The sequence below is a fragment of the Selaginella moellendorffii genome, unplaced genomic scaffold (assembly GCF_000143415.4).
Source record: "Selaginella moellendorffii unplaced genomic scaffold, v1.0 SELMOscaffold_114, whole genome shotgun sequence".
Taxonomy (NCBI): domain Eukaryota; kingdom Viridiplantae; phylum Streptophyta; class Lycopodiopsida; order Selaginellales; family Selaginellaceae; genus Selaginella; species Selaginella moellendorffii.
This window is the reverse complement of record NW_003314375.1, coordinates 450,492-475,525: the sequence shown is the minus strand read 5'-3', so window position 1 is coordinate 475,525 and position 25,034 is coordinate 450,492. Positions and strand designations below refer to the sequence as shown.

Below are 25,034 nucleotides of genomic sequence, written 5' to 3'. Positions count from 1 at the left end.
ATTGCTACTGACTGGGCCTTTTTATGTCTTTTTTCTTTATAGTAAACTTAAGCACAAGCAACTCTTTCTCAAATGCATCGACAGTATCAGTCCAGGACCACCAGTGGGACTAAATGTGCACTCGCAAAAGAGCCAAAGATTAAATGCAAACCAAAAGACTCTTCCATATTAGAGAGCCTAAGCGAGTTCTAAGAAATTGTTCCCTCTATAAGATAATGAAAATTCTGATTTATTAATTCATAAAACATCTAACTATCCCAGTGGAGCTAGCTTCCCTACTATTTTAAAGGAAAGAGCCCCTTAATCTAGGTGTCACATATTCTTCCAAGATTATACGATCTAACAGCTGATATTTGAATGTAAAATGTCTGACATTTGGGATCATAAATACATTTTAATTGTGTTTTTTAGGGTGGGAGAGAGGGCTAACGAGAGTGAGGAGAAGCAGCAGGATGCTGAGCAACAAGCAGACAAATCTATGGGCTATTGCAAGGTTCTCCTCCCTGTGTGGGACTATGTGCAGATTTTCTTTCAGTGTACTTTGGCTATAAATTATATTTTCTTCACTGAATGATGGCACTTCATTTTATTTCAGTTTTGGCCCAAATCCATTGCATTTGAATTACATTTGAATTATAGAAGAACATGTTATGGTAAGAAAATGGTGCTGCATAGTGCTAGATCAAAGCTTCACATCTTATTTTGGAAGAGGTCAGTTGTAAAGCATTTTCTAACATATTTTGCAGTTTGTAGGGTGTTATGATCCGGTGTAAAAAGACAGAGATCTAGTCGCCCTAGACTACGCTATGCCACCTCTTGAGGTTCCTCACCACCCAACCACCCCCGAGCTACATCAAAAGCTCCACTGTGCCACTGCTCTACTATAAACCCTAGGGTAGGTTAAGTCCCTCACCCTAATATGCCTTAATATATCCTTGAGCCTCCCTTTGACCGACATTAATCATGTGGTCAAAGTTGGCGCCTAACAATTCTTCCCCCCCAACAAAGTCCTTGTCCCAAGGACGAGTTGTACTGGTGATCACCCTTTCTGGGGAACCCTGCTCAAGCTCCTGGTCCATCTTCCACATCCGTATACATCAAGGAGCCATTGGGCCCATCACTCCGAGATAGTACACCTTTCAACTGGCTGACATAAAATACCAGATGAATTTTCACCCCAACTAGCAGCCGCACCCGATAAGCTGCTTTACCAATATGCTCCAGCACTTCATATGGACCAGCATATCAATAGGAAAGTTTATCACTCTTCCTTGTTCATAAATGCACCAAGGTGTTCCACCACTCATTTGACGGAAAAATCATTTGCACAAAGACGAGATCACCCACCTTATATTCCCGGAATTGGTGATGCTCATTGGCAAACTTCTCTGCTCTATCCTGAGTTGCATGCAAATTCCATTTGCACACCATCAGAATCTCATCAAGTTCTGTGGCCAGATTAGTCACCTCGGAATCAAGCTTATCTTGAACGTCCTTACTCAAATGCAATCCCAACTCCACCGTTGTTCGAGGATGCCTTCTAAACATGGCAAAGTAAGAACTTAACTTGGTTCCACTATGTTGGCTATTGCTGTAAGCAAATTGCACCAACGGCCATTGTCCTTGCCTTTGACCAATGCTACAACATAGCATATCCTCCACCACCTGATTCACATGCTCGGTTTACCCATCCATCTGAGGATGATCTCCACTCGAGAGTTTCAAAGTCACTTGCATAGCCTTTGCAAAGCTTTTCCAAAATCCACTGGTGAACTTTGAATCTCGATCACTAATAATGTCCTTCGGCAAACTAAAATTAGGAAAAACCTTCTCCAAGTAAACTGCAGCCAAGTCTGAGGCAGTGACAATATTCCAAAGAGCCAACAACCGCATATACTTCGTCAACTGATTCACTATGACCCATACTTGCTCCTTTTGCCTCTATATTCATGGCAAACAAGTGATGAAGTCCATAGAGATACTACACCAACGACTCTAAGGAATAAGTAAAGGTTGCAAAAGTCCCCCCAGCTTCTCCGGTGGCACCTTAACCCACTGACAAAGCTCACATGATTTACAATACTTGAGGTTAATGCATCCACTCATGGCAAATATACACGGCCATTGTAATAGAGAATCCCATCCACCAATGAAGGGGTTTTTATCTGGTCTCACAAAGAGGCCACCTCAACATCCTGAGCCTGAGCATGCTCAACCAACTGCCCAAACTCGCTGACCACCTTTCTCAAATGATGACAAAATCGTGTTTGTAACGTCGTCACATGACAAACACGAGATAAAACATCTGCAACCACATTTGATTTTCCTGGATAATGCTCAATAGGAAACTCTTCAAACTCCATGAGTTTAACCATCCAACGAGCTTGCCTAGTGTTCAACTCCTTCTGTGTGAAAAGATACACAAGTGGTTTGTGATCTATCAACACCACGAACGCTGCACCATAAAGATAGTGCCGCCACGTCCGCAAAGCATGAACAATAAAGAGTAACTCTTACTCATATGTGGAATAGCGTTGCTCCATGGAATTCAAAGTCCGACTCTCATATGCAATAACTGCGGACAATCAATCTTGCAGTGTCCAAATTCGCCGCAATGATGACAACCCTATCTATAATTCTTCACAAAGAACTTCTGCTTCTTGGACCCCTTTGCATCCAAAGTAGTCACCACTGACTTCAATTTGTGATGCTTGTTCCCATCCTTGTGTCCACGGCGATCATCACAACAATTCTCGACAGAAGGACTCCGCGAACGTTTGCGAAACTTGTGCTTGTCATTGTCAAGTCGACGAGCCGTATCAAAGAGCTCCTTCAAACTCTTTGTAGGCTGAGAATGACACAAGTGTTGCCACATGCTCTCACTATGTAAGCCATCAATGAAGTAGGACTTGTTCTGATCTGGATCCTTCGTTGGAACACAACTAATCAAGCGAGTAAGCTTCTCAATATAGTCCCCGAGTGTCATTTTCCCTTGCTAGAAATGTTGAAGTTCTGTATAAGCATTCTCTACGTCGTAATGAAGGGCAAAACATAAATAGAAAGCAGCCTCAAACTCATCCATGGTAGACACTAGTGGTTTCTTATCCGCAACACAAGACTCTTCAAGCCAATTCCACCATCGAAGACTTGCATCATGCAAAACCATTGGAATAGCCACTAAAACCTCTGCATCTGGAGTTCCCCTGGCAGCCAAAAACTTCTTCACATTGGTTAGCCAAGTGAGACACTCGTCCACACCACCATCACCGGAAAAGGTTAGAATCTTGAGTCGATTTACCAAAGAAGGCTTACTTGGAGCGCTACCCCGTCCAGCCTCAAGTGACTCAACACGCCCACGCATGGTATCTATCATGCCATGCATCTCGTCTTGCATCTCTTGCTAATTTTGATTAAGGGCTTGCAGCTTGTGAACCACATCTTGAATGGTCTAAATTTTCGTAGCTTCGTTGGCACCATTGTCGGCACCACCATCGACAATAGAATTCTAGCATTTAGCTTGGTCGGCTATCGCAACCAACTGCTCCGATACCAATGTTATAATCCAGCACAAAAAGACAGAGATCTAGTCACCCTAGACTATGCTATGCCAGCTCTTGAGGTTCCTCATCACCCAACCACCCCCAAGCTACCTCAAAAGCTCCACTGCGCTACCGCTCCACTGTGAGCCCTAGGTAGGTTAAATCCCTCACCCTAACATGCCTTAATATATCCTTGAGCCTCCCTTTGACGTGGTCAAAGTTGGCGCCTAACATAGGGACTCTGGGCAGATTCTGATACCAGCAATCAACAGAGTTCTGTCTTACGTCACTCATATAGTGCAAAGCCATACTGCAGCGTGGCAGCAAGGGTGGTCGGAATTAAGAGTTTTTTAAATTTACCAGTAAGCAATTCCTTTCATTGCTTCTCTTGCACGGAGATCCCTCTGACATGTGCCTTCAAACGCCACGTCCAGTGAGATGGCATACTTGTGGATCCCCTCCAGATTCACAAATACCCACTTGAAGGCCATGAGAGAACAAACCTTGGGAGTGCATCAATAAAGGAACAATATGGCACATCTATATGTGAAGTCATTCAAGCTCAACTACAATGCAGCAAGGAATGAACTAGCAAAAATTATGTGTAGATATGACAATGGCAACTTACAAAACTACTAAGACCAGGGTCGTGTAGGTCTTGATGGCTTTCCTGTCAGCACTTGAATCTTGTGGTCTTTGAGCCTCACAAGCTGCTCCAGCTTCATAACTTTGGCTTCTAACAACTGCTTGTAGTATTTCATCATTCTGTTACTGTACAATCTTAGTTACCTCGATTGTCTCCCGGAGCTCTCGGAGTTGAATATCCTTTTGGGATTCATTCATTCCATCCTTTTCCTGTCTCTCTGGAGAATCTGTCCTTTTCGGACTCTGTACAACTGAACCAGATCAAGAACAGAACCAGTACAAAGTCGTCTGTACACTTACACCAGAAAGTCCTCTTTCATGACTTCTGCAAGAAAACATGTATAACAATAAAAAGAAAGACGAAAATCTCATACCTGCTCAGCGGTCTAAACATTCTAGGGGGCGACCTTTTCATGGGGTAGTGGCCTACAAAATCTAGTTTGAGTTTTGACTAGAGCTGCCGAAAGCAATTTTTCTGTGTGATTACTTATTTGACCATTTCTCCATCATACCATGACCATTATGCTCGTGCTTCATTGACTCTGTTTTAATCGGCCTGTACTTGGCAATCTGCCAGAATATGACAATTTCTAAACCGAATTTGGAGCGGAAGACATTTACCTTATATTTCAAAAGCTTAAGTATTCTTTCGATCATTTGGTTTTCAGCATTTGCCACTGCCTCGACATCTTCCTTGGTTAAGGAAAAGTTTAAACGTCTAAAACCCTTGTCTGCAGCACACACAAAATAAATGTGCATAACCAGAAAGTTGCTTACTGTTGAGAGTGTTCCAGTTGTAAATCTTCTGAGCAAGACTGTTGGCAGCACTGTAGTTGTGAATATCCACAAGCCGTGGGCAATAATGTGCTACAACTTCTGCCGCTAGTACTGGCAGAAAACATGGTTTTAATCCAACACGGAATGACAACAAACAGTACCTCCATCACTGAAATCCCGAGCGATGTTTCTCTTCGGCCTTGACAACGGAATCCCATCAACCTGCAAACGCTCAGCACTGAGCTGATCTATCAGATCAGCATCAACTACGAACCCAAGAATAGAGTCCAGGAAGCTCTTCAGGTGCCACATCCATGACCTAAATAGATATGAAGTTTCATTTGCTTGTAAAGGAAAAAGAATGTTTTAAACCAGACCCTAACTTAAAAAATTAGTCGAAATAAAAGCATCAGGCGTCACATATTCTTCTGTTAGAATATTATTTAGGAATATTATTTATCACTAGATTATGTATTAATATAAATTTATTAATTAAATAAAAGTAATTTACAAAACAAAATAGTATTTTAAGTTATGAAATATGTCATTTTCTATAGTAACTACTTTATCTACTTTTACTTTAAAACATGGTTTTTATTAGGTTTACCATATACCATTTTTATACAATAAAAGTAACTATCTGTAATTTTAATATTATAGTATCAAATTAATTACATACTCTTTTCTCATATACAGTTTAAGAGAAGGTGGTTTCTCCTAAACCACAATTCACATAATTTTGGTAACTTTTAAAGTTTCTATCTAAGCTCTCAAATCTTAAATACCTTTACTCCAACTTCATCTTTAAGCCTTCATCTCTTGAGTAAATATATCACTATATATCTCCACTACATACAATTGCCTAATTTATTAACATATAACTAAGCATATACAGAAAAATAATGTTAGAAAATAGAAACTAAATCATATATACCAAAACATTGTCCAGGAATATATAAGTCAAAATGCCTGTTCTGGTTTTAGTGCATACTTTATCCTTTGGAGATGCATCCTATCATTCAAATATTCCTGCGCAAAGTTCACAAAAGAGCTACTGAAGAAACATCAGAAAGAAAAAGGACTTACTAACCACGTCCAAATGAAGAGGTTTGTGCACGGGCTATAGCCAGAAAAACCTTCACCATAGTCAACTGATTTTCTACACACGCAATAAAAATTAGGGCAAAATATCCAAAAATGCAGGGTCTCTACCTCATCTAGGCACAAGGATCGAGCAAAATTTACTTGATGCGAAGGTCTTCTCCCCAGAGACATCTGCCACTGTGATCATATTTTCACTGCATATTGCCACAATTCTCAATATATTGGCATTCACTCGATGTAGATTCAATTGCTTACCGGATTGGCACTGGAGCCTCCACATCTGCTCACAATCAAATAGAGCGAGAAATATCACGTAACCTTGTTTATAAACCAACGATTGGTGACTTTCAAATAACAAAGAGTGTTTATTGTTTGTTCGTCAAATCCTTTATGGTCTGCCAAGTGCTGCAGATGCAACCACGACAATCGCTAGGTCGACTCCAAATCCAGCACCAAGTGCAGCTCGTGCTGCGGTGGTGCCATCCCACATTTTCCATGAACAAAACCAATCCTTTTCAGAAAACCATAACAAAGAGGCTACAAACATCGAAAGTGGCTTCTTCTTTCATCAGCAAGATGCAATGCACAAGAGCTCGTAAGTTCTTCACGCCTTCAACTGGAAGGATCTCATTCCTAGTAATACAGCCCGACTTGTTGCTGGAAAATGACAATGAGCAAAAAGATAATTCCAGTGTTAGTTACTATATTGCAGCCTTTTTTTCTCCTGCTTACTGCTTACAGGATCTTGTCGACCTTACTTGCTGAACTCAACTATTTCCCCCCCTGGCCCCATCACAGCCTTTGATGTCTTTGAACTTTTTCGTATTCTGGTGTTTAAGTCAAAGTTTGTACCATGCAAAGAAAAGGCCTCTGGAATTGTCCCTATTAAATTCTCCACGCCCAAAGAAGTCTACTCCAAACAAGGCGGTAATGAGTTCCTTGTTAGATCTGAATAAAAGATAGTTAATTCTTACCAAGAAAGCAAGAGCTCTGTTTGGTGGACATTCTCCCACACCAGTTCTTGTGCAGAGTCGAGGGTGTTAGTGCACATCCGAGAATAAATTTTTGCGCAAGGATGAAATCCTGGATGAGTGGTGAGCCTTCATTTCAGCTGCTACCAATCAAAAGGTTGTATCGATGCTCATGCATGTATGTCCAGTTTGGAAATCCAAAACCTACCTTGTGGCTCCAGGAGCTTAAGCCACTTTACCACTAGCTCCGTATGGCTAGTTGAGTTTTGCCAGTCCGGTCTTTGCCAAAGACTTTGGTGGCTTCTATCCTTTCTTTACCACCTGTTACATATGGCACAAAAGAAGAAATCCATAGTGATATGAATCACGGATTTTCACTTATACCAAATCTCCATAAAAGCTCATGTTGCATTGGCCTTAATTGGAGGCCTCATGGCAACTTCAAGCAACTCAAAGAATGAAGTGAATGTTTTGTACACTTCCAGCATTAAGAAGTTAAGCCTTGGAGAACTTTGAAAGATTGCTGATGTGATGCCACTTAACTATGATTCATTTCTGGACCATTGCCAACCCTAGGCCAGGGATTTTCTTTGGTGCCATTAATTATGTAAATAGATAAGGAGCATCTAGTAAGCAGTTTTAGTGAAATTTCTCTCGCTAACCTGGAGCTCGGGCAAAGTCCTAAAGCTTTTCTCCATAAAAGCTCATGTTGCATTGGCCTTAATTGGAGGCCTCATGGCAACTTCAAGCAACTCAAAGAATGAAGTGAATATTTTGTACACTTCCAGCATTAAGAAGTTAAGCCTTGGAGAACTTTGAAAGATTGCTGATGTGATGCCACTTAACTATGATTCATTTCTGGACCATTGCCAACCCTAGGCCAGGGATTTTCTTTGGTGCCATTAATTATGTAAATAGATAAGGAGCATCTAGTAAGCAGTTTTAGTGAAATTTCTCTCGCTAACCTGGAGCTCGGGCAATGTCCTAAACCAAGACACAAAGTCCTTTTGTCCTAAATTTGCCTGCAATGACACAATCTAAGTCACTCTGGCTGGGCTCTCGAGACTTTCAAAAAAGCTTGTCCACCCCTCTCAAGCTTAAAGCTTAATCTATGCACTCTGGTAAAACTTCCCAATCTGGAAAAACCAAGTCATTGAAGTTTACAAATTGGAGATTTAAGCAAGCTTACAATAGTGTATGATCAATCCCGTGCTCAACTTGCCAGGCTTAAAGAACGTGTCAAGGACAAAACCACAGAAATGAACAGAGAGAAGGATAAAAAAAGAAAAGATATGAAGGAAATACTTCCGAGACAGCTTTGTGTTGCCAGACTCATGAGATTCACTTCCAATCCAATGCTCTTGATATCTTTGGAGCTTTTGGTTGCTGGTGGGAATCTTGTTCAAAAACTGGAAGAGCTTAAGCAGCCACTGCTAGAGAAAAATAGATGTCCAAGAATTCATAGCTTCATTAACGTACTTGAAGGACGCAGCAGGCTGGCTGCTTAAAGTGCTGAGGCACTCCTCTAATTTCGTGGTGATGATCCAAAGCAAGTGTGGTCTTGAAACTCATGAATGTAGTTACTGCAATCAAAGCCAAAGAAGAAGAATATGAATTATCTTGAGAAAGGATTTGCAAATCTCACATAACTTGTAGCCTATGCCGGACAGGGAGTACCAACATCAAGGCCAAAGAGATGCATGAATGCCACAAAAGAGAGAAAAGGATTTGCAAATTTGCTTACATACCAGCACAAGTTGCGATAGCCAAAAGCATTGGTCAAAAGTATCGTCTGAGCCCAGCTTGGTTGCTTCTGAAAGGCACTGAAAAGGAGAATAAACCAGGTGACTGATAATTGAATCGGGCTCACCCTAAAAAATTTAAACGTCTAAGGAAAGGTTTCAACCCTTCACGTGTTTTAATTTAGGCAGTTGTTTGAAAGTAACCAAATAGTAACCGTCCAATTAAGTAAATAATATTCTAAAAAAGGAATATGACAAATAGATGCTACTGCAAATAGCAGATTTAGTAAAGGGAGTACTAGCTGGGATCCCAGTTCCACTGGGGTAGTTAGTATACTGAAAGAATAATAGATTATTTATTTGGTGATAATTTTTATTACATTCATGAATAATCACAAGCTTTAAACTATAGTTATATGGTGAGTGTGAACTATTAGATTACGTGCAAAAAGTTATCAGAAAGATCTTGCTTCTCTCAATTTCATTTCCACATATGTCAAATGTACTTGTTTCAGTAATAGGAACTGGTAATTTAAAAGTTGTATGTCTACCAATTAAAAGTGTACTTACTTTCAGTCCATGTCACTGCCACAGTTTTTTCCCCTGTATTTTTCAGATGCATTATAATTGTATTAAATATAAATGATTTTCCAGTGTCACCAACCACTTGTGTTCCTTTCTAGAGATTTATTCATCAATCGTTTCATACTCATTCCTTGAGCACTTCGTTCGAAGTTCCACTCTCACTCTCAACTTTCTGGGTCAGAGCTTTTGGTCCCAACTTGTTACGCTTGTTGGACTTCCATTTTGACCACTGCCATATGGCACACTTCAGCTCCACTTTCGGGCTTAGAGATTTGTGTCTCACAAGCAAGTACACTTTTAATTGGTGGACATACAAGGAAAGGGGTCATGAATAATTGTGCACCCCCTTTTCCAATCGGTTAAAAATCTTGGGATATTTGGGGATAAACGTGGGTTTGAGTAGTAGATTGGGTGACCTGCCAAAAAGTCCAAATTCATGAGCTTACACTGTGTATCTAACTTAGGTTTAAATCTAAGCTCCATACCATATTGCCTAGCATCAACTAAATAATTCTAAGCTTGAGCTTCATACCATGTTGCCTAGCCTCAACTAAATAATGGTACACCTCCTCTTGAGGTTCTCACCACTTCACTACCCTTGACCTACTTCAAAAGCTCTAATATGCCAATGTAGATTCTCACCACCTAACTACCCTTGACCTACTTCAAAAGCTCTACCACTACTATGAGCTTCTAGGGTAGGTTATGTATCCTTAACCCTAAATTCATGCCTCATGTGACCTTTGACCTATATTGACTATGTTGTTAAAACTGGCATCTAATTCGTTAAAAATAATGCCAAATTCCATTTCTCTTACTAAACTTGACATAGAAAACTCCACTGAAGCAAAATTTGAAGAAACCTTAGTCAATTATTTATCAAATAAGAAAGGTCCTTTATATGCTTAACCATACCTTAATAACTTGGTAATATGATTATGTACATGCAAACACATGTTCTTTCCCTAAATATCTACTAGGAAAACAAGTATATCTTTAGTTAATAATGATTTATTGAATTATCTGACTCTACTCGGAAAGGCTATGGGGAGGGTGCATTTTTTATTTACTCATGTGCAGATTTTTTTTGTTTTTGATTGCACACAAAATTATTATGAGCAATCAAAATGTGATTGTATGCATAATAATTTTTCCATGAGACATGTCATATATGGGGTATGACATGCAAGATTGCCACACAACAAGATGCTAACACAATGTGATGTCACTGAGAATCTAACAAGGGTTTTTATTTTCTCATTCTTGTCTCTGATTTGTGATCTCCTGATTGTCACAAATTCCTCTTCATTTGCGCACAATTCATCACACACACAGGCAACAGTTCTTGCAAGTGAGCACACACGCCAGCCAGGGTTTCTTCTCATGGGCTAAACTTGATCTTGCACAAGCTCTCAAGCACGGGAGCTCTTTCTTGGTCTCATCAGGGTTTTGGGGAGGTCGCACGTGCGGCAGTTGCAGTGATCAAAAGTGTGCCTGCAATCTAGTTTTAGTGCAGGTACAATCGCGGGAACCATCCTCTGCACGCTTCTTCTTAGGTTAAGTACTCATTAAATTTACTCGAATGTGTTGTTTGAATCTCTTAAATGATCTACAAGGGTGTAGCTCAGGTGTAGCATGGCATCAAGCTCTTGGGTGTGGGCTTAGGCATGCTAATGTGTGTGTTTTTCATTCTAGATTCTTTGCTTGGATACTTGTTCTTGAGCTGTGGATGATCAGCCTTCTAATGTCCAACCTTTGCTGACAACCTTGCTTGTAATTCTTCACAACGCATTTCAGCCCTTTCACATACAAAGTTACCACCACAGACTATGGTTTATAATTTATTTCTTATCCTTGCTTCCACAGGATTTTCCATTACAGAGACTTATGATTGCACGATTCGAAGCTGCATAAGCAAGTGCTGCTTGATCTTTCACTCCAAACTCAGTTTATGCAGTAGGACTTATTTAGAGCTCCTTTGGCAGCCAAGAACTTCTTCACATTATCTACACCCATCCAAGCCACCATCTCTAAAAGAAGTTGGAATCTTGAGACAATCCTCTAACAAAACTTTGTTTCAAATACCACCATCTTGCTTGACATCCTCAAGTGCCTCTGCCCTTATGCTCAAGTACGACGTTTTTCCTTTACACATCCATAAGGAACACATCATGTAAATCTGCTTTGGAAGATGCCCAATGCTGAATAGTTCTGGTTGGACAGCCTACGGAATCATTTAACCATGAGAAAAAGTGGTAGTCTGCTAAATTCTTACCAGACAGGTATTTATATACCTTGTTCATGTTCCAAACACTGTTTCTGCTACAATCAACAATTCGATCACTGCAAAATGGCCATTAAAAACAAATACAAAATGTGGAACTTGATTAACAAACCCAAATTGGAGTTGCCAGGCATCTCTTGAGGAGGAATTTTGCTGTCATTCCCGGACCTGTTTCTGTAACCATTAACCTTATACGTTTCAGCAAAGATGGGCTCACAGTTCAAAGCTGTATCGAGTTGCAGCCGCTTTTGTTCCAGCTGGGTTGAAAGTTGTGAAAGTAGTCTTGGGGAAGTACCATCTTTCGAAGCTTCGTCAAGAAATAGGGAAATTTCCTGCAGGATTCACCCATGATATGTGATGGTCACCCGTGAGAGTAACCTTTATCTCTTTGACCATTCCTTGGAGCCTCCTCGAAGTCAGTCTACGTCGGACCCTTGCCCCTTCCGTGGCTGCTCAAACACGGAAACTATGGCTTTGAAATTTCTCTGTTGGAAAACAAGATAGGAAAATGGTTGAGGTTTTGTGTCGCCATTACCATAAGTTGGCGTTGCAAATCCCTTGCTGAGTTTTCTTTTCTTGACCATGTTCTACAGTCCCTGTAAAGGTTATGTTAGTTTTTCCGTTTACAAGTATTTATCGCATACCACTACAGTCCTTTGCACTGCCAGGTCTCTGTTTTACAAAATCTCTCCATGCCTTCTGCAATTTTCTCGCAGCTTTCTGTTTTTTAGAATGAATGCTCTGCATTTCATCGTTCACCTTTTTTGGTGCTGCATGATCCCAGTGGGTCATGCTAATTAAAGTGAAAAGAAAAATGGAAAAAACAAACGTGCCTTTAAGGCTCTCCAGAGTCGCTGAATTTTTTATGCAGCAGCCTCAAGGTTCATGGCTCTCATATACGGTTTCTGCATGTATGAATGCCAAATTTGCAGATTAAATACAGGAAAAATCTTCACCTGGAGCTGAGAATTCACTGTCATAACAGGTTTCCCTTTCTCTCGATTAGTTTTATCACATTCAGTAGCCCTGAGTACGCTTTTATGATATGTTTTCGCGCAAGAGCTTCGAAAGTCTGCCAATGGGTTACAATGCACTGGTTGTTTATTGTTCCCTGTGCTTTCTTGTTTGGTCTGCATGCAGACAAGTAGGCTGACAGCTGTAAGCATTTATGAACTTACCTGGCCAACCGTGTGCCTGATACGTAAAATAATTTCGGCTTCCTCTGCAGTTAGCAAATGCGGCAAGCAAGGATTTATTGGTGTTTTTCTAACTGCAGAATGCTTCACTGCCAGTTGCTTATCTGAAATGAGGCAATGATGAGAGTTTGTGCAAGCACTTTTCCGGGACCAAGCAGGTTGAAAACGTGGAAATGAATCACGCTGAGTCAAAGGATAAGTCACACTATAACATAAAGAATCAGGGAGGTGAGAGAATCTTCTTGTTTTTACATGTTGAGTATTCAGATGTTGAAAACTTGGTGGTGCCTTGGCAACGTATTGATTTCGTTTGGTATCTCCACAGTGAGACGAATGGAGCTGTCTATGATAGTTGAAAGGCTCATTACGCGCATGTGAAAACCGTTCCAGAAAGACGTCTTCGGCATATGCATGGTGACAAGGATATGCAGTATCAATACTTTGTTGATGAGGTTGCTCAGGAGCTGAATAGCATCTTGGAAGGTAATAATAAAACTGACCACGCTCTCCACAAGGCAGGTCTTTTGGATGCATGAATGACCCTTGAGAACGTTTTGGTGGATGAGGATAATATCTGTAATTCAAACTACGTGAAGAATCTGCATGGTCCAGGAGTGGTACCCTTTGCTCTTGATCATTCTCCACATGAAAAAGAATTTGAGGATGTTTCTGGTTATTCAACACAATATCTCGAATTGAAAATTGAGAGGACTTGAATGTTGCGGCTGCGTCCTTCGGACGTATCATATTACTGGGCACACTGATAAGCTCCGGAAACATTTCCTCGGGTTTGACATGTATCCTTGACAGCCCAGAGTCCAAGTTTACCAGTTCTGGAAATTGGAGCTTAAATTCAAGCTCATTTCGAAGTGCAGCTCCAGTGAACTCTTCATTCTTTGTATTTTCTAGTTCAGCTTGGGACACAGTTTGTTGGTAGGCTTCTTTTCTCGTTAACATTGGAGAGTTCTTGTGCATCTTATCAATTTCTTTCTCAAAAGCCTTAAGCATCCTCTCTTCTAAAATCTGAATGCTAGACCTTTCAGCTTCTTCTTGTTGCTTCTGAAGTGAAATCAAAAGTTCAGTGGATTCACTTCTTGGGGATGGGGTCTCAGAAGGAATTTTGCAGCGCTTTACAATACTTTTCAGGTTTACAATATCATGCTCATTGCTTTGACTTTCGTCAAATGACTGCTGCTGTTTTGATAGCCGAGAAGTATCATCTGCAGCAACAATGCTGCTAAAGGTGCTTTCAAAGGTTTCTGTGGGATTGTTGACGTTGCCCATAGACTTATCTTGCTTTCTCTTTTTCACTGTTGTGACAAAAATAGCCTGTGACTCCTTCCCCACACCAGGATCATATATTGCTCTCTTTCCAAATAGGGAACGATATGTCATGTTGTGACCAAAGTTACCACGGTATTTGAATCTCCGTTTTGCATTAGCTTCCTGGTTTGCCTTTCTTAAAATGGTTACACACGCATCACATACAAGACTCTGTGTTGGAACACATACACAGTTTCTTTCAGCTTTATCAGCCTTTCTAACAACGAGGTCCTCAGAAGAACCTCTGAGAGATCGCATAGGAGATGAATAGACTCCATCATCATTCCACTTTTTCACTGACATCTGAAGTTTAGAAGTCTCTGAGGGTACTGAATCGACTTTTTCCGGATGAATGACTTCATTATTGCGGACATCCGTCATGTTCTGAAGTACTTTCAACGTTTTTTTTTCTGAAATAATCATTGTCTCTTGCATGGAGCTCTGGTTCACCATGCACACACATCCTCCATAAACTTTAAGGAGTTTTCCTTGAATAGGTTCTTTCGCCATGTCATCAGACTTCTGATCCATCAACTTGGCACTTACTCTTGCTTTAAACCCGTTCCTAAGCTCATATGCTTTCTTAGCAGGGCTAAGACTTTTGCGAAGCTCGTAATTCCCCTTAAATCGCGCACATTGATAAGCATACTCAGGAATTCTCGGATTTTCCCTGGGGTTCTTAGTCCTTTTCTCTGGGACTTCATTTTTGTTGGTGCTAACCAATTTCTTGATTGAAATGAACGACCTTGGCGGATCAATCTCTGCAAACCGCGTAGCAGGAGCAAAGTCTGATTTTCCGTAGCAATGATCAGTCACTCTATCTGTCTCTCTGCCTTTGATGTTCTGGTGTTCTGGCACTATCTTGACCAAAATGTTGTTGTGGTGCTCCTCAGCTTGTCCATTATGATCAGTATAACGAGTATTTAATCTGTAATAGCCCTCGTCTCCGTGATACGTTAAAATTGCTTTTGCGTTGGCATGCTTTCCTTCTGTTTTGGAATGAGCATTGACCTGTTTAATAAACCTGATTTTGTCCTCCTTCCATCTTCTATTGTCCTTATCAATCCATTGCTTCAGTTTTCCAAACACCCCCTTTTTCTGTTCCATCCTACATATATCCACATCTTGGTTTTGGGCTCCTCCTATTCCTATGGATCGCTCAACTTTGTTGCTATATGAGTTGATCGTTTTCTTTGCGCAGTTGAATGTGAAGACTGTACCTTCGGCCCAACCCCCAAAGAAACTGCTGCTGCTCTCGCAAATAGAACTTCTAGCAATATTTTCGTCCAACTCCATTTCCGCCTAGGGAAACCTTAAGAAGGACAATGCGGCAATACCTGGAATGCCCAGATATTATAAATCCTGTCCGTGGTTTGAGAATTACAATCGCCCTAGTGGAAAAGAAACACCAACGTACTGGTCCTCTGAAACACTATGGTTTATGTCCAATGTAACGAACTCCTCTGATGGAAAAAGAGGGCAATGTTCCATTCCAAGAAAATTCTCTCTCTCTCTCTCTCTCTCTCTCTCTCTCTCTCTCTCTCTCTCTCTCTCTCTCTCTAGCTGGTGAATGAAGAAAATGACTTAGTGACTTACAATACTTTTCATAACTTAGTGACTTTTAATATTATGAAAGAAATACTAGTAGCCTTTGTAGCTTTTCTTTTGCAGGTTTTGTCCTTTAGGCTCAGCTTCCAACCTATGCTGGTGAGTGCTTTCCATTGCCGATTTCAAACACCATTGGGGATTCATTGTTCTCTAAAAAATATCCATGTCAAGGCAGAAGCTGTGCTGTTGTCTTTCCAGAAAGGTGCCCAGTGCATTTATGAAAAGCTCCAGCAAATCTGGGATCTCTTGCTCCATCACGCACCAAAGAAGAACACCATGTGGAGTAAGCTGATTTAAGGATCTGTGCAGCAAACAATAACCCTGCGCTTGAAGCCCCAATCCAGCTTTTGTGAAGTCCTGTGGAATCTTTTTGGACTCTGGGCAACATTTTTGAGAGCAGCTGGAACAATGTGTGCACAGTAGTGACAGGGAACTGACTTGGATCCCTTTTGAGAAAGGAGAAAGAACGTGTGTAAGACATAACATGCAAAAGGATATGGCTGCCAAGCAGCATGTGCCAGAAGCACTGGAGTGTGTACACCATCTTCACTGCTCCTTCACCGTACTTCTTCTCTGTCTTTATGAATGAGGTGTGAAGCGAAGTATGCAGCATGAAGTGGCCAGTCTAGATCAGAAGGTTGCCAAATACAAATTCCAAAAGCCTCTTCTGCCAAGAGCAGGTTGTACCAGCTGCCAATCCTAGTTGAAGCTCCACGAAGCCACTCAGTTGCGGTAAACAGCTCTCAAACCTGACCTTCGCATAGCTACCAGCAGCAGTTCCAGCAGCGCAAGATCGAACATGAGCAAAGAAAAGAACAGGTGCTGTGTTTCAACACCGGATTTTACACCACTGGTGCCACTAGAGCCCAATGGAAGTGCCAACAAACAGTCTCAGAAATCAATCAAAAGAATGCTTGAAGACTCCACAGCTCCAAAACTCAAGTTTTTTTGTCCTTTGGGGCTTGTGATGGCCCCAAGCTACCTCAAATCTCAATATAATCATTTTCCCTTATAGGACTAGAATGGAACTAACACATAGGACATAATAGTGAAGGTATCTAGCCTATACGGTAAGCTATCATATAGTAATATTGAGGGACTATACTCAATACTATAGTTCTTGTCAAGCTAGTGCAAGATAAAACAAAAATGAATTAAAAGCCAAACTGAGTATGCTCAGCAAGAAATACATAGAAGTTCCTATCTTATGTTCATCTGGCTAAATACAGATGTTAAGCTCAATTTATTAACACTTGGACAAGAAGGGCTATTGAGGGGAACTAGTAGTATCTATCTCTTGCTGTCATAATAGTAAGGAGAGAGTGTCCATAAGGATTAGTTGATAGGTATCTTTTGATACCCAAAATCATATTCGTGATAGATATGATAACAATTGTGACAATGTGTTCTAGCAATTGCATTAGCTTTGTCAATGACCTTTTGAGTCAATTATGCAATTTATGTTTGCTTTTAGAGTGCTTCTTGCTTTATGTAGAGCTAATATGTCAAAATGGATCAAGTTGAGAATGTTATGCTTAGTGCTTTATCAAGATATTGTGAGACCTATGCACTTGCTCTAATTACCTTTGACAATGCTCTTTGCCTAACACAACACTACATCACCTCTCCCAATTGTAGTAGTACATACTTCAACTCTACTTCCTATGGAAGATGCTCTTGTTTCAATGGAGATTGACATTGTTGCTATCCATGTTCAAGGACAAGGGTTAGGATGTGGTTGTGGTAGTAATGTTTACTGTTGAGCATGTGATGAGATTAGCCGATGATGATATCAAAGTTGTCAATATTTTTTGAATTAGCACCCTCCACTTTCTAGGTGAAGGTCTTGGCATTAACAACATCATGTTGATGTTGTTGCAAGGGAAGGTTTTAACATAGAGATTCTTTTAGGAAACAAGAAGTCATGCAAGTGATGGAGAGTCCTTGCATCAATAAGTTAATGACCCTTCCATCCTTTTTGCAGGAGTACAATTCATCTAGTGTTCACTTTCCAAACTCATTTTTATAACAAAAGGTCCTCTATTATCTAGTTGATATGAGTCTTGAGTTTATCTTCTATTGCTCAACATATATTGTCATTTACAGTTATGTTGTGTTAGAGTCAATCTTCATTCTCTATAGTAATGTCTATACAGATACACATATCTTTTTATTTTAGATTAACTTAGAAATATTCAGTTTAATTTTTTCAAAAATTATTAATCATAAAATATCAAGCACTCTGTCTTGTAGAATTGTGGCAGGCCAGATGAATTTAGCCAAATGAATGTGATGCAATTCCAAGAGAAACTCATGAAGAGGTAAGGTGAAATATAGAGAATTTCTTACTAGTTTGAATTCTTATATGTTAGAGTGAAATGGTCAGCTATATAAATCTCTGAAAAGACATTAAACTCTCAAGGGCATTAATGTATAAACTAAACACAATAGACATCTTTATTTAATGTCAATATTCAATCTATTTAAGTTCTTGATAGTGTGCAAGAATAATGACATACATTTGTTCAATGACAGCTAGTGATGTGTTAATTTCTCGTAGCCACTGAAATAATTTATCACAGGAAACTGTGTTGACAAAATTTTGTATAACAAAACAATTTTATACCATGTTTGTAAATTGTCTATGAAATTGTAAGTTTTATTGCTAGAGCTTTCATGTGGCACTATTTTTTCCTAGATGCTATTCCAAAAAAGAGGGATTCTTTTGACTTCAAAAAGCACTAGCAACTATGCTAAGCTAGTATTTGAACTTATATGAAACACCTATTATTGTAGGATAGAATGTGATGGGCACAAATTCTATTAAGAAGTCATTATTTGTTAATGAATGCTTGTTTTAATCTCCAAGAAGCAACACTTGTCCCATCAACTACACCCTTTTTCTTTTCATAGTTGCAAATCTAAAAGAAATGCCCTCTTATGCCAAATGATTCTTTCTTCCAATTAATACAGAATAGCGTCTTTTTAGCAACACACTTCTAAGATATGTTTACCCTCTATTATAGGTTCACATTAGTAAAAAAGAATACCTTTCTAAGGTATCTTATCAATTATCAAGCTTAATTCCAACATATAAAGCCAAGCTGGAAAATTGTCACCAAGAACATTTATTTTGAAATAGGGCTAGTTAAAAGTAAAGTAAGGGAACCTCACATGAGAAGAATAACACAAAATCTTTAGTCAATGTTATCTAGGTGCTTATAACTTTAAGGCAGTCCACCAAATTCACTTGGATGTTCAAATCAAAGATTACAAAGTAAATAGAAATACCAAGCCATGTGACATATACCTCTCAAGGTATCTTATTTAATCTACTAGCAAGGAATCCAGCTCCGCTGGCATAGATAGTAATTATGTTTTTTTATATTATCATTTTAAATAATTTCTTTATAGACTATGTTTTTTGTGTACACTATTTTATTTTGCAGAAAACCTTGTCCCTCACATTGTTCTACAGAAATTTGTGTCTTTGATGTTCCCCTTAAGAGTGCAATATAAAGTTGACCATGGTTGAAAACTTGTCTTGGCAATAATATCTTTATATTTTACAGTGTTTGTCTTTAGGATTTGCAAATTGTAATAGAGAATGCATGTCTTATAGAGAACTACTACCATTTTACAATGATTGGGATATCTCCATTTTTTTGGTTTCAAAGAGATTATTGGTAGAATTTTTTTTTTACTTACATATCATTATGTAAAATTTTAACTTCAATAACATTTGGTAAAGCTTTGTTAATATTATATAAGAGCATTATGATACAGCTGATTTTTATGTTTAGCTTATGTGAAGGCATTCCAGACGGTGTTACCAAGTTTAAGAGGATAGTCAAACATCTTCTCATTTGATTCTGTTTCTACAGTATTAATGGTCTTGTTTGTTATTGTTTCTCATTCTTGAAAGGATTTAGTCATTTACTTGTAAAGAGAGGTCATTTAAGTTGTGAGAATAGCCTTTTGAAATAGGCTTAAGTTGCTTGTCTCTATATGTTTTTCAAACATACTATCAATTGTTCTCTAGTAGTGGATGTTAATGGTGCTTTGAATGTCCTGATTAAATCTTAGGAGGTTAGGGAGATTGCCATTTCCTTGGGTCACAAGCCATCTTGACCATTCCTTTTCTTCTGGGTTCACTTGCATGTTTATAGGCAATGAGAACTTTAGAATTTTAGACCATATTGGTGAGGATTTAACAATGATTTGTGTGTGGCAAGTTGTTTTAAGAACAGGTAAGGTTTGCCTAAAGTCTCCTCCTATCACCAAATATGATACCACTAAAATCCGTGTCACAATTCCTGAGGTCACACAAAGCATGAATGGTTATCATACTTATCTTGTCCCATATGAGTAATTCAGCTCTTCAAATATGTTTAGCAAATATAGAATTTTCTCTTATATTTGATGTGCATCTTTTACAAAAGAATCTTGATATAAATTCTCTTTTTCCCATATATATTTAAATTATATAATTCTGAAAATATAAATCCAGACTGGTCATAATATAAAGAGATAAGCAAGTAAATTTTAACATAATACACATTAAATAAAAATAAAAACATACAAGTGCTAAGTTTAGTTCTTTAAAACTATATATAATTGCTTCTTGTTATGCAATGGCATTAAAACCAGCTTTCTCAAATTTTGAGCTACAATGTTTTATCCTTCTAATCCTGGCAAGAAATAAACCACACAAAAAACTAAGCTTTCTACCAAAATAAGAGAAGAAAGTAATAGATAGATAAATGCACATGTTTAAGCATGGGACTAACTTGAAAGAGCCATGCAAAAAGCTTTTAGAGCTAGGGTCCTATAAAAGCTAGGTTGGATGAGATGAAGCTGCATTTGCTCTATCTGTAGGAGTGTGCCTATTAGTGTGGCCTTTGATGGATTGCCTAGAAAAGTGCATGTAGAAGTCTAGTTGTGGAACATTTAAATGCAGCCAAAAGCATATGGGATGTTTTCAACACTACATATTGAGACAGTACATTGAAAGTTCCTATCAGTGCCACACCACTGACTATGCCCACTGTGCTGGCTGGAAGTGTTGTTTGACATCCTGTACTTGGCAAGTGTTCTTCTAATTCATGGTGGAGTAGCTCAAAACCATAAAAGTGATAAAGCTTGTGCTTAATGTCATCTACATTCAAAAGAAACACATACACCACATACAAATGAATAAATTATCATTATTAATGAATTTGAATTTTTTATTGCTTTTATAGAAAGGTACCAAACCCTAAACACATAAACAAGATTGCTGCCATACTTTAAAAGCAATTGAGTTTTCACAAAACTGAAGAACTATAGACTACCAAAAAATAATAGGTTAGTTTGGAGAAATTATAAGTTTGATTGCATACTGGGCTAAATTTTTTTATCTGAACTGTAATCATACCTCTAACTTTCATAGTTTACTAAAGAATAATAGAACCTTTATTATATGTCTCGTTTTACATTTAAAAATATACATAATTAAATCTACCTAGATATTCACACTACATTAGAGGTGTTAAAAAGACCAAGATAATAATTATATGAGAGATATAATGTTTGTATTAAGAAAAATCTGTACTAATGCTTTATGATAAAATTATGCATTCATGTCTAATATATGACATGGTATCTAACATGGTATAAGCAATTTCATACACATATAAATATCAAATCCATTTCTTAATAATATCTCAAAAATAAAAAAAACCCTTTTATACTATCAATTAATCTTCTTGCTCATAATCTTACTGTAGTCTACCAGCAGCTTTACATGAGTTTTATTGTTTGTCTCAATATTTATACAATGATTTATTTGCTATCTTAGATTATATTATTATTATATAAAGGTAATAAAACATAAAATTCAAATTTAATGATGATAAAAAAATGATCTTATCTTCCCCAACACTTGTATTATTGTGCATTTCTCTGGATATGAATAGTAGCAAAATTTAGATAAATTTAACCTTGCATACAATCAAAAGTTCTAACATTGTAAAATTAGAAAAGAAGATTTATTTATCTTGGGTATGCTATATTTCCCAGTGGAGCTGGAGTCTCTATTAGTACTTTTTATTTAAAGTTGCTATTTAAAAAGTTAATGGTTTCAAAATAAAGCATAACAATGTGTTATATTTTTGAGAATGATACAACTCCACTAAGAAATATAGACAATAATAATTTTAATAATAATATAGACAATAAAATTTTTAATATTGATATTAGATATTTAATAAAATATAAAATATTATTATACCTCTGAAACCTTTCCAACCAGAACATTCTTTAGCAAAAGAACACATTTTATAACTCATAATGCATAAGATAACCACTATGAGATTTAAATGATGAAGAGACAAAATACATGGGAAATTAAAACATAGAATGAGAAAAGCTTATAGAAATAAGAGATTAAAATATTAAATGACTGGTTTATTTGAACTTCTCAAGAAATGTGTTTTAGGCTGAAAAATAATAGAATAGCTCCCAATTGAATACCCATGAAAGAAGCAGCAAAAAATGTACCATTATGAATTAGATTGAGGTTATCTAAATGCAGGTTGATGTTGAGAAAAATTACATGAATCCCAGAAAATAGATATAATACATAAAGAAATAAATAGAGAATATCTTTGAAATTACATAAATTGGCTGTATTAAAATGTAATAAGAATTGAATGTGAACACAATTAAAAGTATAAATACAAAGATGAATTATCATAAAATATAAATTATTTGTTTTATATATTATATATTATATTCTTTTAATTATAATTTCAGAACAGTAATTAATGAAGAAATTTTTCTTATGAAATAATGTATGTTTCTAGCTAAAACTAAACTGTTATTACTAAATTAGTATTTAACAGCACAAATATTTTCCTCGTCTATTTCACAATGTGCCACATTTTACTGGTGGAGGCTCGGTCTAATACACATTCTCATCCTCTAGGTCTCAAACTTCAACTGTTGCATGATGAAATATCACCATTGTGATCATAGATTTGTGATGCATACTTGAATGGAGTTTGGGAGCCTTTGGTATGGCAGTCTATACCTACACAAAACTTAGTTCATTTTCTCAACACTGAGAGTTCTTGCTGCAATATATGGATACTGCATGTAAAATGCAAGTCAATCATCCTACTTTTCTTCTTCTTTTGTACACTAATTCCATGTTTTTTGTTGTAGATTTTCTATCATTACAGAATTGAAAGGCAGAGAGTTTATGGTTGCGATAATCTTGCAGTGGTCTGGGTGGGATAAAATCCTAAAATTTTGTATTGTATAGCTGTTTTACAGTTTTGGAGCCAATTCAAATATCCAGTGTTTGCTTGAAATTTCCCAGCGAGGAGCCCACTGGTGATGGAGCAGCTTTGTGCACTGGCCAGTGAAAAAAAGCATAGATTACAACTTTACCTTTTTCTTGTAGATCTTGCATAACATTATAACCGTTAAAACAACACATATACAGTGTTCATGTAGAGAAGAGATCACTCATGAGAGAGACTTACAGCCTACTACCACTGCCAGTAACATTCCCTTCCAACTTCTAACTTCAAAACACTAATCTAAATTCTAGAATTTGAATGTAATATGAAAATAAAATATGGAGTTTCTTTCAAGACTTATTGTCATATAAATTCAAGAAGTACATAATTAAATTTTTTTCATGTAGATAGTGTTTTGTAATTTTACATCAAGCTTAAAATCTCTGTCATCCGATTTTTAAAATTAATTATACCTAATATTTAAATATAATAGATATCTGAATATATAAATTTTCAAGCTTATATCCCTGTTTTCTCATAATTTTTAGAAAATTGGTAGATTGAAGGTAATATGGATATAATAAATATTTTGTATAGTGGAGGATGTGCCACAAAAGACCAAGTTCATCAATACAACATCATAATCCATGATAATGTGTATCTTCTTTTGAAAAAATATAACTCTTTTAAAATTTTAATCTATAATTAATTCCCTCTTTATGGAGTGAATAGTTTTTAATTACTCAATCTTCGTTAAATGTAATTTGTAATGAAAAAGTTGTCTACAAAGCTTTAAGTATGATCTTTCCAGATCTCAATGAGTCCAATACCTTATAGACTTACATAGCAGCAACTATTACTTTAAAAAGAAAAACAATAACCTCAAGTGTTGTGACCAGATTTCCAGAACTCCACCACCCGTAAGTAGAGCTTTAGAGTATTATCTGGATAAAAAGTTTCTTTGCCCAATACCTTTAGCTAACAAACACCAATAGTATCAAAATATATTCTTTACTACATATAAGGGAAGCAAACTTTTCATAAACATGTCTTTTCCATGAGACGTGGCCAAGCAGTCATATTAGTAAGACCAGTTTATTTTGCAGCCTTCAATCTAAAGCTATAATGCTTTTGGCAAACATGGAGTACGTTGTCTGGTTGCACACACGAATCCCTACCACCAAAAGCGTTGCATCACCCTTTAGGCCTGGAAAACCTTCTAGAGAAGAACACTCAGCGTCCTTTTGGCCTGGACACCTTCCTGTTGAAGAACATACACAATGGCAAGCTTGACTTATGATTTCAGCACATTGCTAATCTTGAAATTGTCTGCATTAATTTTAGAAAGATGGAGGAAGAGGAGGAACATGGGGTCCTGAAAATGCCATTCACAGAATCCATAGCAGTGAAGGTTATATAAAATTTAAAGAAAAAGTACTTATAATGGCAGCCTCCAAAGACACACATAGTTGGCTGAGTTCTTAGAATCTGGTGATGCTTGCAGGCTTCTCTAAACTCAAGATAAGGGAGATCACGATTCATGAGCGAAAACACTAAAAGTGTACCTGATAGTTACTTGCTGTAATCAGCGTGAATCTCATACCTTCTTGGAAACTCTGTAAATCATAGTTTCCAGCAAGCTCCTGATGCATTGTATTGCTGTGTAAACAGGACTTAGTTAAAAAATAAATGAAGACCTTATTTTTAACAACCTTATTGTCTTGTGCCAGAAGTGAGACAAATTAAATGCTAGACTGCAACTCTTCTTGATGATGCTGCTGTTCTCAACATTTGGTCCATGGTCATAAAAGCTATGCATGTCCTCCAAAGACCTGTGATGAGAAACATTTGGGACTTACAAACAGCCTCTACAATGTACTTGGCAAGCCTGCCTTTGAGTATCTTCTTGTCTTTGAGTTTCATCCTGTTGAGGCAGTGACTTCAAAGAAGGATTCGCTCCTTGTGATAAGTTAA

General features: G+C 37.8%; 1 protein-coding gene across 1 annotated transcript; it reads right to left on the bottom strand.

Annotated features, from left to right (window-relative positions):
* Positions 1-3,668: 3,668 nt before the first annotated feature.
* LOC9634405 (sperm flagellar protein 1) lies at positions 3,669-5,277 on the bottom strand. Its single transcript, XM_024664824.1, has 6 exons — positions 5,236-5,277; positions 5,123-5,183; positions 4,962-5,072; positions 4,697-4,915; positions 4,329-4,435; positions 3,669-3,791 (listed from the first exon to the last, which is right to left on the bottom strand). The coding sequence occupies exons 1-6, from the start codon at positions 5,275-5,277 to the stop codon at positions 3,669-3,671; spliced, it is 663 nt and encodes a 220-aa protein (XP_024520592.1).
* Between the last annotated feature and the right edge of the window lie 19,757 nt (positions 5,278-25,034).